Source organism: Barbus barbus (genome assembly GCF_936440315.1).
Source record: "Barbus barbus genome assembly, chromosome: 48".
NCBI classification, from domain to species: Eukaryota; Metazoa; Chordata; class Actinopteri; order Cypriniformes; family Cyprinidae; genus Barbus; species Barbus barbus.
Window position 1 is genome coordinate 13,172,828 of NC_136726.1, and position 23,192 is coordinate 13,196,019.

Consider the following 23,192-nt stretch of genomic DNA (forward strand, 5'->3'; position numbering starts at 1 on the left):
CTCCACAAGTGACACCAGTACTGAAATTCGTTTGATCATAGAGCATATAATCATACATGCCGTGGAAACAGACATGGTACTTTATTTTAGGCCAAACTTTTGTTCAGTGTGTGGAAGAATGTCTGATGTTTCATGTGGAATGGAGAATGTTCAAAAGAATCTGTGATCAAAGGGCAAGAGAAAGAGAGAAGTTTCAAAAGCAGATGGGCTGATCTTCATGTCTACTTCAGACAAACAGGGCAGTTTCGGCATTCTCGTGTCACTAGCGCAGGCATGTATTAGTTTTAAAAGCTAAAAAAAGATGTCAACAGGTCTCCTTTTTATACTATGTGAAGGAAATCTGCAGTAACTGTTCTATTTTAACAGAATCTAACAACTAGGTAACTCTTGTATGGGGAATATTTATGTGTAAAATTAAAATATACCCTAAATGAAACTAAGTGTATTACAGCGCTGAATGTTCCAATTTTTCAAATGTTAGGGTCCCCCTATGGGATTCGAACCTCCCTCTGGGATTATTTTAAACGTTTATCTTACTCATTAATTCTCTATGGTAGTGCTAATCACTACGGATGCTTTATATTTTTGGCCACACGCGAATTTCTTGGCGCTGTTCCGAGCTTGTTTCCCTGCGTCGTGTTTCTATTTAATTAATCAGAGCATAAATCATAAACTGTGCTTATTTTCCACCCTCTCCACTAAAAGAGCTTGAGTTAAATAACTATTGTGTAAGATTTTCAATTTGAATTACAAAAAGCTTGGACGCAGAGACATTCAGAAAAACAAAAACATTGTCTCCCCGTCGGGGAATCGAACCCCGGTCTCCCGCGTGACAGGCGGGGATACTTACCACTATACTAACGAGGAGCGAAGAGAAGGAATTTTAGGAATTTTAAAAATGTAACTGAATATTCTTCAAAAACGCGGTTTATAATTTCAGATTAAAAATTTGGGTCATTTATAGCAAAATTCGGGCAATTAAAAGAATAGTCTAGCGATTTACGGTGATAAATTAAGCGTTTTTTCTCAGCCACAGCCAAGACGTTTTGTTAGTTGAAAGTAATACAATAGCGCCACCTGCTGGATTGTATAAAGTGAGATTCGGGGGTTCTCATGCTGATAAGCAGCATATGATTCAACAAAACCAACAAAAACTACATAATGACGATGGTCCACTTTATTGTAACGTTGTCTTCACATTACAGAGAAATGGCTTGCATGTACATAAGGCCAAGAATGAAATGACAAGCAGACTCCTAAGGGAATGCCGAGGAAACAGTGAATATTGTTGGTGGTTCGTGTGAGAGATAAAATCGCTATACAAAAAAAGACAAATGTCCATTAAAGACTCATTTACAGTACTTTTCATGAGAAGACATCATGTTTTAGATAAAAATTCCTAATAAACATCCAGGGCTACGTGGAGTGCAAGGTGTTCTGTACAAATGGTTTGGGGAGGGTTATATTAAATCAGTCAGTTGGTTTAATATAACCCTTAATCTGTAACAGATGACCAAGTCCAATTATGTCCAAGTGTGTACATACTACATCAATTCCAGCACCTGAATATAAAGCACTTCACGTAGCATAAAAAATAAAGCACATTGAAGTCCCTCATGACTATAGTAGCTCGAATACATTAAAAACTGAATAAGGTGACAAGTAGATGCCCACTACAGGTGCTGAGGTTCCAGTCTTTTCGGACAAATGCTGCGTAATCTCATCCTGTTTTTGACCTTTACAACTTCCTGTCTGGGTACGCAGAGCGTCCTGTCCTCTGATGCCTCACCTCCAGGTGTTTGCGCTGGACTCTGTCGAAGTGCTGGAGCAGTTCACAGTAGTCGATGTGTGGCTGGGCTAATCGTTTGTCTTTGACGGGTGCCTTTGGGTCTTCCCTGAAAAAAATCAAGCAGTTGAGAATAGGCCGACTATCCAGTCTAGATGATATCAGACTGTTTAGAGACCATGAGAACTTACACAGTCCTCATGAGTTCAGGGTTCGGCACACAGCTGAGCCGATGTGAGAGCAGCTGGAACGCCTGACTCTGAGGAAGCAACATCAGTAGGCCGTACAGAGCCTTAATGAGATACGGGTTATGCTCTACATCCAGTAGCTGCAGACGAAGGTCTGCAAAGAGAATGAGTGTTAGTGTGGAGAGCTGAAAATGATACTCAACAGTTTTATGTGGTGGATGAATGGGACTCACAGGTAAAGATGGGGCTCTCGATTAGCTGCACAAGTTTATCCACCTCCATGAGGAAGTCCACAGTTACCTCCAGATCTCCACTGATCAGCTCAAATCAAGGTGTTTTTGTCATTTTTTTTTTTTAAATATATATTTCTAGAGTTCGGGCACATTTTGATCAATTAAATTCAATTACTTCTACAGTAGTTTGTGATTAGTAAAACATTTTTTGTAACTATTTTACACATTAGATTACACAGAACAATTTTAAACTCATTAAGTCATAAACATTGAAAAAATGTAACATTAATAAATACATTTCAGTACAAAATTTCAATTATTTTCTCTGCTTCTATGTAACGATTTAAAATAAATTTCCAGATATTTCTGCACATTCCATGAATGTAGGCATGAATCATTTCATTGTTTATTTTTTGTACAGTGTTCGTGTATGTATATATATATATATATATATATATATATATATATATATATATATATATATATATATATATATATATATATATATATATATATATATATATATATATATATTTATTATATATAGTTTTTTTATCAAATTAAATGTTACAGACCCCAAACTTGTGTGTGTGTGTGTGTGTGTGTGTGTGTATGAACTAGCAACTAGCATACAGAATATTGAGTCAGTCTGAAACCGAATGATACATTATAAACTTTACAGCAAGGATACAATTTCTGGATGAGGTCGTAGGCATGCCGATAGTTCTGTGTCAGGAAGCAAAGCGACACAGTGGCCACTGGATTGTGACACCAAGAACGATAGAGGCAGCAGAAAAGAGCACAGCTTTCCTGATGGGTAAAAAGTAGACACATAAAATAGTGATAAAGAGCACAGATGCAAAACCTCAAGTAGAAACAATCGTCCTGGAGTCTGTTTTAAAGGTACCAGTCCTCAAAGCAGATGTTACCTGTGTGCGCAAGTCCTTGAGCTGGTTCCGCAGCTGGAAGAGCTCAGCTGAGGTTAGCAGAATAGTGTTAAGTGTCTGCACCATGGTGGAGGCAAACTTCAGATCTTCTTCCTTGAGTAAGATGTCCGCCATAGAGTGAAATATGTTCTCCGCATGCAGGAGGAGACACAGTTGCCTGTTGAGAAGTAGACGAAACTTACTGACAGAATCTGTTGGATCTGTTTGTATACTCAGATTAACAGATGTTTCTACTTGGACTACTACAATTTTCCTGTTTTGAGGAACCAGTCTTCATTAAAGGAGCAATGATGGTTTTACCTGATAATGAAAGCCCCTCTCATTTCTAGAAGCTTCCTCTCTAAACTGAAGCGCTTGAGCAAATTAATCATGAACTTGTAGAAGTATGAATTCATGCTGGGAGTCAATGGAGATAAATCTGTCACTTTCGATCCTGTCAAATAAAAAGCACTTGTTTGATTTCATGTTCACAGCATTCTGTTAATAATCTTCTTTTCTGGTATATAAACAGATATAAAGAGGACCAGGAATTGTTACCCACCAACCATCACTGGCTGCCCATCTCTGATCCCACCTGGAATATGAAGCTCTGTTTTGCTATCAGAGTTGTCGCACAACCCAGATGCATCCGTCTGACCAGCAGGTGATGATGCAATTTCTGCTAAAACCTCCAAGTCTTTTAAAATCACCTATGAGAGAGATTTGTTCTTTAAAATTGTTGCGTCGGGTAGATCAGCACTGAGATGATTGGGAAAATATGATGACTTACTTCATCAGATTCATCTGATAGTGTCTTCAGTAACATGGGGAACAAACTATCTGTGTGCTTGAACATCTGGCATGGAGATACAGTGGAATAAAACATGTTTAGCACTGTACTTTTTAGCATTGAAACTGCGTATTTAAAATACCATCTATAGAAACCTTGCGAGGGGTCTTGATGTACAAATGGTACAACCACTTCAACACAGCGATGCGAGTCATCATTCCAGTGGATGAATCGTGTAAATGTCTGTCCAGTACTTGCACTATACCATCCAGATCCAGAGTTACAGCAGACCTGTCAGCACTACACAGAACAGAGTAAATCAGAGATCCTGTAGAAATCCTTAAATAGCTTCTGATCGTTGAACTAGACACTTAATAATTAGACATTTAGTAACAGCAAAGGTTGAATCTTCTACTTACAATTAATGTTTATTAATTAGTTATTTTACTGTGTTTAGTGTGTAACATCAGAAAACAGAGAGGCAAAGTGTTGTTGTGTGAGTGACTGTCAAAACGTACCTTGCTGGAGTGAAGAAGGAGATGTTGCTGAAGCCTACTGACTCCTGAGACTCATTTAGGGAATCTATAACCAAAAACAGAGATATAAAATCAAAGCAGGCAAAGGTTTTCAAATTAATTTTCAGGACACTTGCATTTAGAAAACAATGTGGAAACAATTGCTGGCACTATCAATGACTCTATTTTATTTACCTCAACAATACAAAGGTCAGTAAAATGTATAATTTTAAAGACTTTTAAAGTCAATTATACTCACCAATATCGCATATATATATATATTTAAAATGAGTGTATTTAATTTTAATACTATTGGAAATAGATTTGTTTTGTAACAATATGTTTACGGCCTCTATTGAGCAATTTAACACATTTTGCTGAATACAAGAATTCATTTATTTAGAAAAAAAATCATACTGACCACAAACACTTGAACGTTAGTGTGAATAAGCAAGATATTTCAAAAATGTGCAAAAGGAAAAAAGTGTGGATGCATTGGCCGGGAATCGAACCCAGGCCTCCCGCGTCCCGGCCAATGCAATCACTTTTCTCAAACGTTTTCACTTTATTTTACTTCCACGCATTTAAATAAATAAATAAAATTAGAAGAAAATAAAGAAGAAAAATTATAATAAAAAACCTGCCATTCAGATCGCCCTCTTTCTTAGATGGAATCCCATCCCCCGGAGGGGAAGATTTGGTCTGCGATTCTTCATCATCTTCATCATCTTCAGGAGTCACAAGCTTCATCAGGCTATGATTACATGCACTGGCAGCCTCTTTAGTACCTGGAGATGGTTTATTGAGGAACAGTGACAACTAATACTAACAGAACAATACCAATACCTCAAAAACATTTAGCTACATGTCACTGAACACAAAACATACTCTCAGCAAATGCATTTTATATTAGAGAAGCAACCACAGTTTAGGATACTCTTTTTGCGGTCATCATAGGAAAGGCAAGGCAGCACTGCTGTCAGTATGCCAGAGGAATATGGCAGTACCACTCTTCCAGCAAGCTGAATGAATTCTCTCATCCACGTCATCGACGTCAACTGGATGAGATCGTTAGCTGCAGAAAGACAAAATTAAAGAATTACACTACTTACCTATAAAAAGAATTATACAAAGTTTTAAATCTGACTCACTTGACTTTGATTCATCAGACACTTGACAGTGGATGACTAATATGTTAGCCATTTCCGCAAATTTGACACTGGATGGATTCTTCTTAATTTCTTTCAGGAATTCCCCCAAAACCAGCTCACACCTATTAAACAGCAGCTGTTAAAGCTCTTAAAAAATGATAAAAACGAAACCGAAGAAGGGACCGAGGAAGAGGGAGAGACTATCTCAGGTAAAGGGAAAGATAATGAGACATACATCCGCCTGATCTCTTTACTGTTGTCTCCAAGAATCTGAAAGAGTCCGTCTAGAATTTCTGGCAGATAATCCAGGAGGTTGATATCAGGAACTGACTCCAACACGTGGATCTTGAGTCAAACCATCACAGGAAATCACAAAATAATAATGGCATCTATTATTAGTGTTGTAATTGTGCATGAAAAACAAAACTATTTGTCATTTTCGGACACTGAAATAAAGGTGAAATAAAATAAAATATAAATAATAGGCAAAAAGCTTAACATGAAAAACAAACAAAAATGAGAAAATCTGTCTTGGAAACTGAAATAAAATAAGTAGTGTTAAACGATTAATCACATCCAAAATAAAAGTTTTGTTTACATAATATATACGTGTGTACTTTGTATATTTAGTATGCATGTATAAATATACACACACACAGCATGTATTTACATGTATATATTTATATTCAAATAATTTATGTTATTTCATATATAAATAAAATTTTTCTGAAATATTTACATGCATGTGTATGTATTTATATATACATAAATATACACAGTGAACACATTATGTACACAAAAACCTTTATTTTGGATGCGATTAATCGTTCGACAGCACTAAAAATAAATTGAATTTGAAATACTAAAATTTTTCAAATTAAAACTGAAATAAAAATAAATTAAAGCTAAATAGAAATATTTAAAGCAAATATAAAACAAAGACTGATAAGTGCTCAACTCACCCATGAGATAATGAATTGGCGGGCATACTGGTTGTTTGAGTAAATCCTCTCACGCAACAGCGGGACAAAAGCCACTAGGTCAAATTTGTTGCTCTCTGTTACAATGTCCTTAAAATAAAAAACATATAAGAAGTCATTATTTCATTTGATACCTCTAAACTTTAACTGCAGCATCCATATTTATAATTTCAAACTCACCTTAAGAAGCCGATCCAGGAGCTCAGATCCACTCTTTACGTTTGGATCAGGATCTGCAGCGAGCTGTAAAGAACAGAGCACATATAAGGTGAGTCTTAGGGACAGGAAGAGGAAACTGTAAAAGTTAGGAATGATTGTGTAATGAAAATTCCAATGAAAATTATGTTCAAAATGTCAGTAACATGGTTAAAAGGTCTGTGTTATTTAGTATGCTGTCTACCCCCTAGACATGATGAGGCATCAGTTTACCTTGCTAAGCCCATCAAACAGCACGTTGAAGTGGGGCAGCACTGCTCCCCTGGCAACCTTCACTATATTGTAAAGGGCCTCACAGGCGTAGTAGCGCAGACGGCTGTCAGAATCATTGAAACAGGTAAGAACTGGATCAATGAGTTCTTTAAGGTACAATCCAGAATCCTGAATAGTACAAAAGATAAGAAACAAAATCAAAGCCTCAATATTTGATTTAGAATTTCAAGCATACTGAACATCTTGCAGCCAATATACCATTGAATAAAGTATTCAATGGAGTATTGAGGAAGTATTTAGCACATTTAGTTCACATACTTTTCCCAGGGCAATGGAGCACGCCGCCAACCCAATGAGGCCTCCCTTTCGGCTATGAGGGTGCTGGGAGAGCGCAAACTCTGTAGCCAGTATCAGGATGACATGTCTGATCTGTGCAGAGTTGTTCTGGGCGACAAATTCCCGTACAAGCCTGACAGAAGATTGGGAAGAAGTGGAAAAATGGTGGATAAATAAAACATAGCATTCTAATAATACATTTATTGGACTTCAGTGCTGTTTGGACTATGGGCTATTGATCATAAGCATGACTAATGAGATCATGTGGCATGTCAGATGACCAGCTCTCCATCTGAGCAAAGTAACAACAATCAATTACTTATTACAGACAGAAACCAACTATGCATTTTAAACTAAAATGTATGCGTGTCAGTGGAGTAAAATGGGACAAATCTAACAGCAGTTGTAGGCAAATGAATACCACATATTCTAATTTGAAAACATTTCCTCTCATTTATGAATATAAACAACAGATGTTAACTCACTTTTCAATCTCGAGAGCTGCCACCTTCCTCTTCTCGTACAGTTTGTCGTTGAGAGCTCTCACAATGTTTGGTGTCAATGGAGAAAAATCCTTTTCGGTGTTCATTTTTTCGAAGTATTTCCGAAATTACTATGAACTGTTAAAACTGATCTCTGAATTAAACCCAGTGAATAAAGAGAAAGTCTCATTAGATGACAGTTCAGTTAGTGTGTGACTGAATAAATGTGTTGATGTTTCATCCAAGAGATTTTGCTCGTCACGCACTTGTATTGTTTACAGACAAGACGACGCCCTAAAATGTGTTTCCGCGCCGGACTCTCATCACAAGCATCACTTATAAAATACCAGGACCTGCTGTCTGCGACACTCAGCTGAAAGCGGGGAGCAGAGGAGGATGAGAGCAGCTACTGCCAAAGCAGAATAAAAGCCCTAGCACCTCTATGAACTTAAATCATTCAGAGACGACGGTCAGAAAAACCGCGATTGCTTCTGTACAGAACGTAAACCCGATGAATATTTCCTAGCGGTAGGTAGCAATGTTTTTCAATATCAACGACTGGCTAATGCCGCCATATGTCCCGGCTCACATGACTTCCTACAAACATCAGCGTCTGGAAAATCAATCGAGCGCCGATCAACGGATTTGTTTTGATTACGTCATACGAGTCACATGTTCTGGTAAAATAAATTTTGGATTATTGTTTGTAACCCTCATTGTTTTTTTGTTGTTCTCTCTTTGTAATTGTTGTTTTGTTATTGCATAATAAAAAAAATTAAGAAAAATATTAATATGCTGTTAAATGGAATTATTTGAGAATAAAACCGGTTTAAATAGTTTTAATAATAGCTAAAGTGTTTATATGAACATATTATTATAAGGCATTCATGCATGATATGTGTGATAATGTATTTTGAAAATGTGTGCCTATTTATTTGTTTATTTATTTATTTATTTATTTTTCTTTCGTCGGTACTGCCCCATAAACGTCATGTCAAAGAAGTGATTGGTTATTTGATTTGTCAATCAGACGACCAGAGGCATTTACAGGTGTCACTCATCAAGTTAACTTAGTTTCCTCTCTGATGTATTTAATCATTGTTTACTTGAATAGGCTCCATTTGACATGTAGGCTAGATATTAGACTACCTTAAAACTGTTATTTTCTAAAAACCAAAAAAAATCTAAATAAAAAAGATTAGCCGATACAAATCTGAAATCAAAGGTTTGCATTTTTTCAGTGTCAGATTTCTAACTCAGTAATTTTTCACTCACTGTAATTTTTTCTCTCACAGATGTTTCTGCATCTTGCAACGTTACTCTGTGCTCTTGGGAGTATTTCTGGTAAGGTCACATGTGATGAAATATTTAATCTCAGTCTTGTTATTAAACCATTTTTTCCCATTCAGGTGAATGTGATATTTCACAGTGTTCTGATCCATCTACCTGCGTTTTGTCGCAGAGGCGAACTTGTAAATGTGCAGTTGGCTACTTTGGAGATCTCTGTGACCAGGGTAAAGGAGAGTTAACCTTGTGGGAAAAACTGTGTAACCAGTTGAATTGCTGGTCTTGGCTAGTTAAGACTGATCTCCTAGACTGGCGTTTAGCTGGTTGTCAAGCTGGAGCCATGTTCACAAAAGTCTTGAGATGAATTCTTTCTAAATGTGTTCTACATTTTATATTTTTGTCTAAGTTTTGAAGTATTCTGTCATTTTATTCCTAATATCTTAATTTAAATAAAAGAAAAGAATAAAATGACAGACTATAGGCTACCTTAGGGGTTAGGCTGTCCTAACTTCAAGTTTACAATGATTAAGATTCTTTCCAATTTTGAAATAGTTTTATTTTAATAAGGTTTTTTTCCCTTCATAAGAATGTCTTGTGAATCTGGCTCTGGTTGCTTGGCTAACTAAGACTAACAAACTTGCTGTTTTTTTTCCATGTTATATTATTGAAATTTAACATTTTGTATTAATCTAATATTTATTTTCAAGTCGCAACAATGAATGTGACGTGTGGCAAAGACTTCATTTCCATCCTAGTGGATGAAGAGTTCTTCAAGTACTACAATGTGGGAATAGAAGCTGTTCATTTGACTAACGCCAGCTGTCGTGCCCATAGAGAGGAGATCTCTGGATCAGCCTATTTCACAGTGTACACACCAATGGACCAGTACACTGCCTGTGGAGGCAAACCTCTGGAGGTAAAATACTATAACCACACCCAAACTATGCAAGCATCAGCATGTTCATATTACATGTCCCTAAATGGTGTCCACTCTAAACAGAAGAACATAACGCACATTGTGTACTCCTTAACACTGATGTCTGACCCACCTATCTATGGAAACATTGTGAGAGATCCAGTGGTACAGATTGAGTACAAGTGCATCTATCCGTACATCCGTAGACTCAGCCTGGCGTTTCCCATCATCTCTTTCTCCAGGTAACATATTGATTTTGAAGAAATAGTCATCCCCCTCAAGCCATCCAAGATGTAGATGGGTTTGTTTCTTCATTGGAACAGATTTGGAGAATCATTACATCACTTGTTCATTAATGCATACTCTGCAGTGAATGGGTGGCATCAGAATGAGTCCAAACAGCTGATTATAAACGTCTCAATCCACAAGAAACCCACACAACTCCAGTCCATCAATTAACATTGTGCAATCATTTGAATGGTTGTTTTGTTTCTTCACGAGACATTAATTGATAGATTTCTAAATTGTTAAAATGACAAAGAAACAAACATATCTACATTATGGATTGCCTAAGGGTGAGTAAATTTTAAGCACATTTTCTTTCTTTTCTTTTTTTTTTCAAATTATATTCAAAGCATGTGTTTAATCGATTTAAATTGTTTTTGAAGTGAAAGAATATTCAAGGTGGATGAAGTGGATGCCAAGGTGGAGATGAGCCTGTTTAAAGATCACACATACACTGAGGCTTTCACCAGCGCACCTACTGTGAAGCTTGGAGATCAAATCTATGTCCAGATCCAAGTGACGGAGCCTGAAGATTTCTTCCATCTGAAAGTAAATGAGTGTTGGGCGACTCAGACTCCTCAAGCTAATGAGAAGTCAGGCTTTAGCTACACACTCCTTGTAAAGGGGTTAGTATTGTGAATTTCATGCTTGTAAATTTTCAATCCAAATGTCTCTTTAAGATCAGTTACCAATACACATTCATGGCAATTCATAGGTATTTTGTTTTTGGTGAACTGGTGACTGAAGGTGCAGAAGGTCCATTGCTCATTAGCAATAGTGTAGCAATGCCTCAAGTACCACTTATGGTTACTGTAAGTCACATTAGCAACATTTTGGTGAAATTTTGCAGATGAAAAGCAGTGCGGCACACATTCAAACCAAGCAGCTGTCTGTTGTTCAACAGCAAATTTGTGTAACCAACTTGAACACAAGTCAAACTCCCGATCACGTGGATTCCTGTTTAAATGAATGGTTTTTGCCTGCAATATTTTGTCGAACAACAAAAAGTGTGAGAACACCTCATTTCCAAACTAAGTTCCACTCAGGGCCATCCTTAGCTGACGCTGGGCCCGGTGCGAGGTAGGGAGCAGGGCCCCCTTGGTCCAATCGCGTTCCTCAGTCCGTTTGCCGAGGGGCCCGGTGCGACCGCACCAGTTGCACCGCCCCAAGGGCTCGTAAAATAATTATGTTTGCTCATGTGATTCGGTTGCAATAACTAAATATTTCACCTTTCAGAACTGCATTGATGTTTTTCTGATTGTCCTCCAGGTGCACAAATGACAAAACAACTTCATTTGGTAATGGTACGGCGCACCCTGCAGGAAGAAATGGTGAGGGGTCAACTGTCCGTTATTCGTTTGATATGTTTCGGTTTGTATATGAGCCCCACAGTTTCTACCTGCACTGCACTGTGCATCTCTGCACACCTGAGGATGGAAAGTCTTGTATTCCTGTAAGCATTTTTTTTAACCAGCTGGTTTCGGACAATTGTTTTCCATAGTTAACCTGACCTGATTTGTTTTAGGAATGCAAAACTGTATCCAAAAGAGAGGTGGGTATGGATGGGCAGGCTCAAAGCCTGCTGTCTTATGGACCAATCAGACGAGAGTTACCAGTCAGACCTACAATAAGTATGTTTATGTAGTCTCCTATGACATTTTAATACATAGATACCATGCTTGTTATCATGTTTGACCCATTTGGATTTTGTCTAATTTTAGATCTCCTCACATTGGTCCTTCCGCTTGCAGTGATTTGGACTCTGGGCATCTTCCTTTTCATCCTTATCAGTATCGCCAAAGCGGGAAATCGACGACACATGATAAATAGCTAAATAAATCACATTTTCACACAGCACACAATGGTTTGTGTTTGATATAAAAACTACCTCAAGTACACAAGCTAATTATTAGCATGTTATTGTTTTGTTTTTTCTTGCGTACTATATTTACAGTACTGAATATGAACAACAGGTGGCAGTGAGAACTAAAAGTGGAAGTTACATTTGCATAACTATTTTTGTTCTTTAAATAAACCAATTTCAGTACAGCTCCTTTTATCTGCGTTTTTCAAAAATACATATCTGTTTATTATAAAACTAAGAATGGTGGGCATGAAGGTAAACAGAAAGTGGGCAGGGAATGGGGCGCGGCTGCGTGCTGCAGATCGGCATGAGATCCTCATGAGCTTTCATGCTCATATTTGGTGTCCTGACTCCTGCAACAGATTGAGGACGCGCAGCCTGGTCCTCGACATTTCCAGATGGGTTTATCCAGGCTGTGCTTATATCAACATTAATGCAATGCAGATATCAACAATGCATCAATATCAACACTAATGCAATGCAGATATTCAATATTTAATAGGCTGATAGCTGCTGGTCATGCTAATGTTATAGTTTACAAGCGGGCGCGCGCCACTGGAGACCTTTGCGAATTGTTTGCACGGATAGCAATACAAGCGAAAACTTGACGGGATAAGAAAAACGTGCACTAAGCTGGTGGGTTTTCTGGTCCGAGAAGAACGATGACCTTATTTTGGCGATAAAAGACTAGATTCTCCCGGGTTTCGATCTAATCACGCGGTTCTTGGGGAGGACGAGAAGGTAACGTTAGTGTTCATTTCTCATTGCTGTCCCGGAGTGAGGAGATGTCAGTCCGCAGGAGCAGATCGCATCGGTCGCTGAGACCAGTTACTATGATTTTCATCCTGCTGTTTGTCAACATTGCTGAAACAACTGCAGAAGATGATGCTTTCAACGCAGAGGTTTGTACTGAAATACTGACGACACGAAACAAACTTTGTGGAGTTTATTTGTACAAATTCTGTTTTGCTTTGGTTTTCCAGGATTGGGAAAGTATGAGTTTTAGGTTTGGTTTAGAGGTCAATTCATCAAATTTAAGAAAACTTGGCAATTTGTTTCGTTATTCACACTTTTCAACTCCGTTTTAATGATATCAGGTTTACTGATAACACCATTCACACTTTAACTTGTTTGGATAATTGCTCAACTTTTTAAATAACTTTGTCATTATCACGTGACAAATGTGTACCTTAACAGTTAGACATATGCCAAAACAAAAATAAAAAAAATATTTAATTTTATATAGGTCATAAAAGCTTGTTAAATATAATGCTGCAACAACACCAGTTTTTATTATTAAAATATATTTTTGTGTGTGTGGTCTAATGACCACCCTATGGTATTAGAAAGCATAAATAACTGATTGGTTACTGGACACATAACCAATAAATACAAATAAGCAGTCAAAAAATAATAATTCTGTTTCTCTTTACAATGCCGTTTGAAAGCCATTTTAGTGTTTGACATTTTTAACATAAAAAGCACATTTTAAAGTTTCTTTTTACTCCTTATAGGACCATATGGTTTCAATGTGTTACCTAGTATTTAATCCAGTCCTATTTGTTTAGTAACCATTTGATAATTTCAACAGCGAGAATTATAATAGGAAGTTTCTGCAACCTCTGGTGAACATCAGATGCTGTGTAAGGATGTTTACATCTGTCTTCATAGCCAGAGTTTATATAGTTTAAGACCTAATTTATCATAATCCAGACCTCCATAATATTTCCTGATGGATTCTAGTGGATAGTTGTATAATTAAAAAGCAGCTTGTCTATTAATGTCTTCCTGTACGCTCATTTTTTCTTTCTGTTGTGTAATCCCATCATCACTACACGTCTTAGTAGTAGTTGTTGCAACACCTTGTCAACTCTCCAACATTTTCTGTGTTGTTCCATAAAGTCATGGCTGAGGACGTATGGCTACCTGTCCCAGGCTAGCAGACAGATGTCCACCATGCAATCAGCCCAAATCCTTTCTAGTGCCATTAAGGACATGCAGCGCTTCTATGGCCTGGAAGTGTCCGGACACATGGACTTGGCCACTCTTAAGTATGATTTCCTCTTATTCAACTGCCTGTAGAACAACAAGACGATAGTAGTCTGTTTTGATTGTGTTAACTGAGAAAATAGAAACTGTGATATGGTGTACACTGTAACTAGGTTATATAACTAATCCTTACCACTTATTACTTAATAATATTAATAGTTTTTTAATGATAAGGATAATTTTCTTATTAATAAAATTATTTTTATCTATTTTAAAATGTATTTAGAATTATTGTTATTATTATTATTAACATTATAATGTATACCATTGCTGTTATCGTTAACTAAGACAAAAACTATTAAAAATCTTTTTCATTAATGGAAATAAAGCTGTAATAAAATAAAATCTAAAATTTAGATGTAAAATAAAAAAAGTAGAAATGTTGCATTGGCAACTAAGTGAAATAAAGTATAAGCTGAAAAATATATAAATTAAAGCTAAATATAAAAAAAAACTAATTCAAAATGACAAAAGAGCATAAAGTAAGATTGTCATTGCCCAAAGTACAACAAAATTTAGAAAGGCAGTTCTCAGAGAGTAAGAAATCTCTGAACACATACAAACAGGTGCATCTCAGAAAATTAGAATATGGTGAAAAAGTTATTTTTTTCTTGTAACTTATTTCAAAAAGTGAAACTTTCATATATTTTAGATTCATTACATGTAAAGTAAAACACTTCAAAAGTTTTTTTGTTTTATTTTGATGATTAGAGCTTACAGCTCATGAAAGTCAAAAATCTCAAATTATTATAATATTTACGTTTGAGTTTCAATAAATGACCATCCCTACAGTATAAATTCTGGGTGTATCTTGTTCTTTGAAACCACAATAATGGGGAACACTGCTGACTTGGAAATGATCCCGAAGACGAACATTGACGCCCTCCACAAAGAGGGTAAGTCACAGAGGGTCATTACTGAAAGGGGTGGCTGTTTACAGAGTGCTGTATCAAAGCATATTAAATGCAAAGTTGACTGGAAGGAAGAATTTGGGTAGGAAAAGGTGCACAAGCAACAGGGATGACCACAAGCTTGAGAATACTGTCAAGCAAAGCCGATTCAAACACTTGGGAGAGCTTCACAAGAAGTGGATTGAAGCTGGAGTCAGTGCATCAAGAGTCACCACGCTCAGACGTCTTCAGGAAAAGGGCTACCAAGCCCCTTCTGAAACAGAAACATCGTTAGAAGCGTCTTTCCTGGGCTAAGAAGAAAAACAACTGGACTGTTGCTCAGTGGTCCAAAGTCCTCCTTTTCAGATGAAAGTAAATTTTGCTTTTCATTTGGAAATCAAGGTCTGAAGACTGGAGAGGCACAGAATCCAAGCTGCTTGAAGTCCACTGTGAAGTTTCTGAAGTCAGTGATGATTTGGGGTGCCGTGACGTCTGCTGGTGTTGGTCCATTGTGTTTTATCAAGTCCATAGTCAATGCAGCCGTCTACCAGGTTATTTTAGAGCACTTTAAGCTTCCATCTGCTGACAAGCTTTATGGAGATGCTAATTTCCTTTTCCAGCAGGACTTTAGCACCTGCCTACAGTGCCAAACCCACTTCCAAGTGCTTTGCTGACCATGATATTACTGTGCTTGATTGGCCAGCTAACATGCCTGACCTGAACCCCATATGGAATCTATGGGATATTTTCAAGGGAAAGATGAGAAACAGTCAATCCAAAAATCCAGACAAGCTGAACGCTCAATAGTGCCTCAGCAGTGCCACAGGCTGATCGCTTGCATGCCATTCCTCACTGATGCTGGAGTTTGTGCTAAAGGAGCCCCGACCAAGTATTGAGTGCATAAATGAACATACTTTAAAGAACTTGAACTTTTCTGTTTTGCAAATCCTTTTTTTGATTGATTTTAGGAAATATTCTAATATTTTGAGATACTGGATTTTGACTTTCATTTAGATGTAAGCTATAATCATCAAAATTAAAACCAAAAAAGAAGTGTTTTACTTTACATGTAATGAACCTACAATATATGAAAGTTTCACTTTTTGAAATAAGTTACAAAAAAAAAGAACTTTTTCACCATATTCTAATTTTCTGAGATGCACCTGTATATACATTCATTTTAAAATAATGTTGATAAATATAACATTGTTGTTATTTTATATATAATTATACACACACGTATATATAAATATATGTATACATAAATGTGTGTCTGTGTATTATATTTAAATGCACATACATATATTCATACTTGTATATTCAGTGCCATGAAAAGACCTCGCTGTGGAGTGCCTGATCATTTTGAGGAGTCAACAGAGGGAGGTACTCGACGTAAGCGGTACGCACTTACTGGCCACAAATGGGATCAGGACAAGCTGACTTACAGGTGAATTAAACCTCAAAACCAGAAGAACAAATTCAGTTTACATTACTCAAGTTAATGATAATCAAGCTAATGATGGGGGAAAAAAAATTATTTCCTGCCCAAGTATTCAGAACCACTCACCCAAAGTGGGCCAGGAGCAGACCTACGAGGCTATTCGCAAAGCCTTCCAGGTTTGGGAGAAAGTGACGCCTCTGCGGTTTGAGGAGGTCCCATATCATGAGATAAAGAATGGCAGTGAAGGGCCTGACATAATACTACTGTTTGCCTCTGGGTATCATGGCGATATGTCTCTCTTCGATGGGGAAGGAGGCTCTCTGGCACATGCTTTTTTCCCCGGTCCTGGAATGGGAGGAGACACACATTTTGACATAGACGAGCCATGGACCTTGAACCAACAGGAGGGCTCAGGTGTGAACAATTTTCGGCAGCCTTTTTCCTACTTCAAAGTAAATTCAATTTATTTTTTACTATGAATTAGCTTAGCGTTAACTTCCCCACAGAGAATGTATGAATGTTAGCAGCATTTAAATGTCTTTGAACTGTTCAGAGACAGATTTAACCCTTTGTTTTTCTTTCTTTGTTTAGTTTAGTCATTTAATTTGCTGTTCTTGTTTGGTTGTAGGTGTCGACTTGTTTCTGGTCGCGGTTCATGAGTTGGGTCATGCGCTGGGGTTGGAGCACTCCAACAACCCTTCTGCCATCATGGCGCCTTTCTACCAGTGGATGGACACAGAAAGCTTCTCATTGACTGAAGATGATTTAAATGGCATTCACCAGATCTATGGTAAGCTAGTTTGAGGTACTTCCTGTTTCAGTTAATTAAATCAAATTAATTCCATTATATGAATTCACATTAATTTGCATGACTTGTGGCTTTTACACAACAGTTCAATAAATGATAGCCTAATAGTGAGTAAATTACATTTGTGATACAGTGTTGGAAATTACGTTGTCTATTTTTGTTGTGCCATTGAGAATAGTTCCAAACAAAGCCACAATGGAACCGTTGCATGTCTTCGTGTAAAATACAGTAGTGGTTTGTTGTTTCTAAATGTGTGAATAAATCAATAATTCACCAATAATGTCACTTGTTTCGTTTCTGAATGAATGGTTTTTAATGAATTTGTTGACTAATTAATGAAATAATTCACTCGTAAAGACAATAACATGTTTAATTCCAGAAGGAATCAGTGTTTTTAAATGAATCAGTTAAATTAAAGATTCAGTGATTCACTCTTAAATACAATCACATTTCGTTTGTTGTTAAATCAGTGTTTCTTAGTGAATTCATTAACTGAGTGATTCACTCATTAAGACTGAATAAATCAATGTTTTTTATTAAATCGGTTAACTGTGTGATTCAATGATTCACTCTGTTTTGTTTCTGAATGAATCAATTAAATGAAGATTGAATTTCACTTGTCTGGTTTAATGATGTAACCTGCACAAAGAGTCACTAAAAATCCCCACCACTAACACAGTCAAGCAACCCAGAGTGATACAAACAATGTAATATCCCAGTTTTATTGCACTAAATAATAGCACTCTTAGAATGCCACATTTATTTTTAAAGAGTTGTTGATTCAAATTAATTGTCAGTGTGAACGCCATTTATGAAGTCTTTTGCAGTTGTATAATGTGTAAAATGTGTATCTGTTGCAACTGTGAGTTCTCACAATGCAGATCAGTCATTATCCAATGACTTCTTTAGGCTTTGCCACATTTATGATACAGTTGTTATCCTCACTCTGCTGTTTTATGTGCTTGAGTTTTCAGTCCAGTTGCATTGACTTTCGCACCAATGAATTTCTCAGCGTATGTGTCTTTTGTTTGAGTCTGTTTTCTCCATTTGAAAGTCTTCCACCGCTGCTGAATGAGCCTCATGGGCCTTCTGGTGTTGGATGGAAAAGTGACACATTCTGTATCTATGCAGTATGTGAGGAAAAGAGGATGATTAGCTAAGTGTGAAAATACATTATGGTTTGGTATTTACAGGACCTCCAGAGACTGTCACCACTCAAGTACCTCCCACCACAACCCTGTTTACAACCACTGCTATGCCAGAGCCCACCACTACAGTATTCCAACCGAAAACAACCAGACCCTCTCTGCAACCCACCAGGCCTTGGGTGCCTCCAGTCCACCCTACCAGGAGGTCCCATAGACCCCAGCCTACAGCACGCTCGGACCAGGATGCACCTGACATCTGCGAGGGGAACTTTGACACAGTGACCGTACTTAGAGGGGAGATGTTTGTGTTCAAGGTTAATAACACTGAGCTGCAGTAAATGCAGTTACATTGTATAGAGTGGTTCTTCATAAAAAAAAGTCCACTTAGAACTTGTAACCATATAAATATGTGCTAAACCTCTAGCAATGTATTTTGTTTGTTTTTGACCAAAATTTGTATCCGGTGTCTGCAAGAAAATGGTCAATTTTCTGATAAGGCATAAATCTCCACACATCTTTGTGGTAAGTGTTATGACTAAATGAATGTTTTTATTCTTTGTCAGGGTCGTTGGTTCTGGAGGGTTAGGAGGAACCGGGTCCTGGATAATTACCCAATGCCAATCTCCTTCTTCTGGATGGGGCTTCCAGAGGACATAGATGCTGCATATGAACGGCATGATGGGAAATTTGTGTTCTTTAAAGGTCTGAGTCATGAAATAAATGTTTAATTACTTAATTTAAGTGAGGTTAATGCTTAAAGCAAGGAAAAAAATTGTGAAAAATATATATTTTTTAAAATTGTTTTATAATAACAAGAAATGGTATTAACAAAAATAATAATGATAACAGTAATAAACTGTCTCTAATTGTTTTAACTGAAACAACTAAAATGCTGATGTTATATTGGTGCTGGCAAATCGATTAATCGTGATTAATCACATTTAAAATAAAAGTTTGTGTTTACATAGTATATATACATAATAATAGGCACAGTACACACATATGTAAACACAAACTTTTATTTTGGATGCGAATAATCACGATTTATCAATTTGACAGCACTTTTTTTGTATATATTCCCCCCCCCCCCCCCTCTTTTTTTGCCAGTATAACTGTTAATATTGTGATCCAAAGTTATATTTATGACAGTGATAGAGTGTGACAGACATCTTTTAAAAAAAAACAAAGCATCAAAATCATTTAATATTTCCCAGATATCAGTCTACTTCTCCTTTAAACATCTGTTGTTCTTGCTGTAACAGCATCTTGGAGTCAAATTATGTCACTTGTAAAACACTCAGAGAGGAAAGAAGGAAAGTCTGGCAGCATCTCAGGACTTCGCCTGCATTGCGTCAGCTTTAGCTCCAGATGCTGACTGCTCTGTTTTCATTTTGAGAAAAACCTGGAAAAATTGCAGCAGGGAATGTGTAGTAGAAAGAGATACAGTTATTGTTTTGTTGTTTATGCAGATTTAGAGATTTCAAGTTTCATTTGTGCATTTGTTTGAGGGTAACTTTGCTTTCATGCAACACAAAACATAATCTGTGCAATCTCAGTAACTGAATAGAGGTCTCTGTGATATCATCTCTCAGCCATGCAACCCCTCCCATTCAAGTCTTTCCTTGTGTTTCCTAATGTGGCTTTTTGTCCATTCCCTTTTTGTATTTTGTATCACTCCCGCAGGAAGTAAATACTGGCTCTTCAGAGAAGCAGACGTGGAGCCCGGATACCCTCAGGACTTGTTTCGTTATGGTCAAGGCATGCCTTACAGAGTGGACACAGCAGTGTGGTGGGAACCATCTGGCTATACGTACTTCTTCAGAGGAGACAGGTAAACATGCTGAGGCCCTTGTGGAAAAGGCCAGATGTGTCAAGTGCTTGAGAGTTAGCCATTAACAGAACAACATGATATTTCTATAGCGGGCCGTTTGATCTGGGACTTAAAGGGATAGTCATCATTTACTCACCCTCCACTTGTTAAAAAACCTGTAGGAGTTTATTTCTTCTGAAGACATTTTGGTAACAAAATGTTGGTAACAAAACAGTTTATAGTAGGCATTGACTTCCATTGTATTTTCTTCCATACATTGGAAGTCATTGGTTACCGTCAACTGGTTACCAACATTTTTTGCAATATCTCTATCAATTAAAATGGCTAAGACAAGCTTGATTTTTTTTTTTTTTGTAAGCAAAATATAATTTCTTTTTTCTCTCTCTTAATTATGGACTGAAATATTATCTGGACAAAGTTCTGTAAAATCTATAACTTGTGCCTTTTTTTTTTTATTTTGTTGATTCATTAAAAAAAAAAAAAATGAACTGCTCCTTTATGTATCAGCATAAACATAGAATTAAATAATTATTTTCCATTACTGCTTTCTCCTGAAGATATTGGCGGTTTAGTGAAGAATCCCATGCCGTGGATGAAGATTACCCTAAAGCAGTGAGCGTGTGGGGATCCATTCCTGGCTCCCTGAAAGGGGCCTTCCTCAGCGATGATGGAGGTGAGTCAGGCTGGGGGACGCTGCCCGAGAAAATGTCACAGCTGAATGCATGAAAAAAGAGGGACAAGTCCATTAATCCAAAGCTGAGAGGGAAAATGTGACCTCATTGTTTAAAAAACTGGGGCGCAATAAGACCTTTGACTTAAAAGCGTTCACTTCTAATTTCACGCCATAGTTCATGATCGTCTTTGGCACGTCTTTGTATGGCTGTGGAATTCAGAGCCTGGCTAGAATCTCATTTAATCAAGCATTTGCCGATGATTACATGGAATTATTAGACATTAGTGTGTTTATATACACTAATTAACATTCTAACTCTTTTCCACACAGTGTACACTTACTTCTACAAAGACACCAAATACTGGAGGTTTGATAACAAGCGAATGAAGGTTGACACTGGATACCCGAGATCCATTTTAAACGATTTCATGGGCTGTCGGGTGCACTTTGATGCAGAAACCAACGTAAAACCTGACCATCGATCGCCAGAGACGAACGACAAGAATCAAGATTCTGACAACGAAGAAGATACAGAAAACGGAATTGACGACGAAGATGAGAAAAAAGAAGTAGATGTCATTTTAAGAGTGAATGAGACTGATGTACACATCATGACTCTTATCTTGGTGATTGTGCCTATGGTTCTGGTGCTGTGCATTCTGGGAGTCATATACATCATCATCACCACACTCCAGAGGAAAGAGACGCCCAAAGTGTTAGTTCACTGCAAAAGATCCCTGCAGCAGTGGGTCTGAAAACATTCACACACTTTCGCTACCCAATAGCCAAACCTTTCCGCACATACGTTTTCTGAGAGACACACACCTTGTTGTTTATGGTGCTCATCCCATCGAAACCCCCGTTCCCAATGTAGAATTTGCACTTTTGATTGTTTTGTGGTCATTTTTTACGTTTACGTGTTGAGAGTGATTTGTCCGTCTGCGAGTTTTTCCTCTTGAGCCCCTTCGGTTGTACACTGTGGGAAACATTGGATGTATGAAAACAAGCTCAGATCAGCACATTTCTTTCACATCCTCTGCTAACTGGTCTCAATAATGGAAGAAACCACAATCTCCGTGGCGAGGCCTTGCAGAAAGCGCAGGGTTAAAAGAAAAGTCAGGCTTAATAAATTGTCTCACGCACATTTAGCAGGGTTTATAGTCTCTTCCCCCGTGGAGCCTTGCCTGACTTGCATTACACAGATGTTGCTGATTTTGGACTTTATGGAGAGAAAAAGAGGGGGATGGGGTCTTGTAGCCTGCCAGCATTTCCTCTGCCTGAGTTCCACTGAGCGTGCCAAAGACGAGGAGGAGGGAAGAAAGGCGATTCGAGGCATGGCCGTACTGTCATCATCGTGACCTACATTAGTGTACCCCTACTTCTTTCTCTCCCCTCAAAGTTTGTCTTCCTGTGGGACTTTTCTTTGTTTTCCCCACTGTACTTCCAGTTTCTCCCAGTTGTGAAGTTTTTGTTTTTGAGAGGCATTCCTGGCCTCGGATTGTGTCCGGCAGTGCCTTTCAAGGCTGAATCTGTGCCTTAATAGTACAGACCATCACCACTGTGTTGGAAATGTACTTATTTTCACTGACTTCATAGTAGACTTTGTGCAGTTTGAGCAAAAAATGCTTTTCTTTGTTCACGTGGCCTTCAGTGTTTTAAACCTGTGTCTTTTTTGTATGTCAATATGAATGTGTTTGTGCTTTTCTGTAGAGCCAAATGAAAAACTCTCCCTTAATTTGATGTTTATTTGATTTTTGATTTGCATTGTTTTGTATTAACAATCGAGTAAATCATGCAGGGCATGTATTGCTTTTGTTCATAGATATTATCTGGCATATAGCTTGCTCACAATAAAATGGACTATACGGATGTAAGTATCTCTTTAATTTTTAGCTTCCTCTGCTGATTGTGCACTTCCTTCGTTTTGGCTGGAGCACAATAACACTTTTAAACTGTGTATACTGTAGCTTCCATTTTTTTAATCTAACCATATCAGTTACGTTATGGTAATGTTATTTTCCTGCTATCGTGCTGAAGGTGCCAGATGTTGCTGTTTACCCACTGAATCAAGACCACCTCCAAAGTGATTCCATTTGCTGAAAAAAACACGTACAAATTCTAGAAAGAACCTACAAATTCAATATATGATGCATGTCATCTGTTATTTTAACCATCATTGTTTTA

The 23,192-nt window shown here is 37.5% G+C and overlaps 3 protein-coding genes across 4 annotated transcripts; 2 read left to right on the top strand and 1 right to left on the bottom strand.

Moving 5' to 3' along the window:
• Positions 1-1,156: 1,156 nt before the first annotated feature.
• LOC306867057 (protein VAC14 homolog) lies at positions 1,157-8,447 on the bottom strand. 2 transcript variants are annotated; one of them, XM_079412522.1, is made up of 20 exons: positions 8,083-8,431; positions 7,820-7,970; positions 7,317-7,467; positions 6,999-7,166; positions 6,750-6,812; positions 6,552-6,659; positions 5,825-5,934; positions 5,590-5,711; positions 5,376-5,513; positions 5,083-5,226; positions 4,442-4,505; positions 4,079-4,223; positions 3,924-3,989; positions 3,696-3,843; positions 3,455-3,587; positions 3,137-3,311; positions 2,899-3,017; positions 2,208-2,287; positions 1,978-2,128; positions 1,157-1,895 (listed from the first exon to the last, which is right to left on the bottom strand). In XM_079412522.1, exons 2-20 carry the CDS (start codon positions 7,921-7,923, stop codon positions 1,739-1,741), a joined length of 2,346 nt encoding a protein of 781 aa, XP_079268648.1. In that variant the 5' UTR covers positions 7,924-7,970; positions 8,083-8,431; the 3' UTR covers positions 1,157-1,738. The 2 variants fall into 2 exon arrangements, with proteins under 2 accessions (XP_079268648.1, XP_079268647.1); XM_079412521.1 differs by having other exon boundaries at positions 7,820-8,447.
• On the top strand, positions 8,423-12,155 carry zpd (zona pellucida glycoprotein d). Its single transcript, XM_079412523.1, has 8 exons — positions 8,423-8,496; positions 9,112-9,160; positions 9,811-10,019; positions 10,104-10,261; positions 10,688-10,930; positions 11,574-11,757; positions 11,830-11,935; positions 12,026-12,155. Exons 2-8 carry the CDS (start codon positions 9,112-9,114, stop codon positions 12,136-12,138), a joined length of 1,062 nt encoding a protein of 353 aa, XP_079268649.1. The 5' UTR covers positions 8,423-8,496; the 3' UTR covers positions 12,139-12,155.
• A 130-nt stretch (positions 12,156-12,285) lies between these two features.
• LOC306867059 (matrix metalloproteinase-15-like) lies at positions 12,286-22,877 on the top strand. The gene is made up of 10 exons (XM_079412524.1): positions 12,286-13,070; positions 14,071-14,219; positions 16,432-16,554; positions 16,658-16,962; positions 17,177-17,338; positions 18,550-18,818; positions 19,068-19,206; positions 20,188-20,335; positions 20,893-21,008; positions 21,339-22,877. The coding sequence occupies exons 1-10, from the start codon at positions 12,954-12,956 to the stop codon at positions 21,761-21,763; spliced, it is 1,953 nt and encodes a 650-aa protein (XP_079268650.1). The 5' UTR covers positions 12,286-12,953; the 3' UTR covers positions 21,764-22,877.
• Positions 22,878-23,192: the final 315 nt, after the last annotated feature.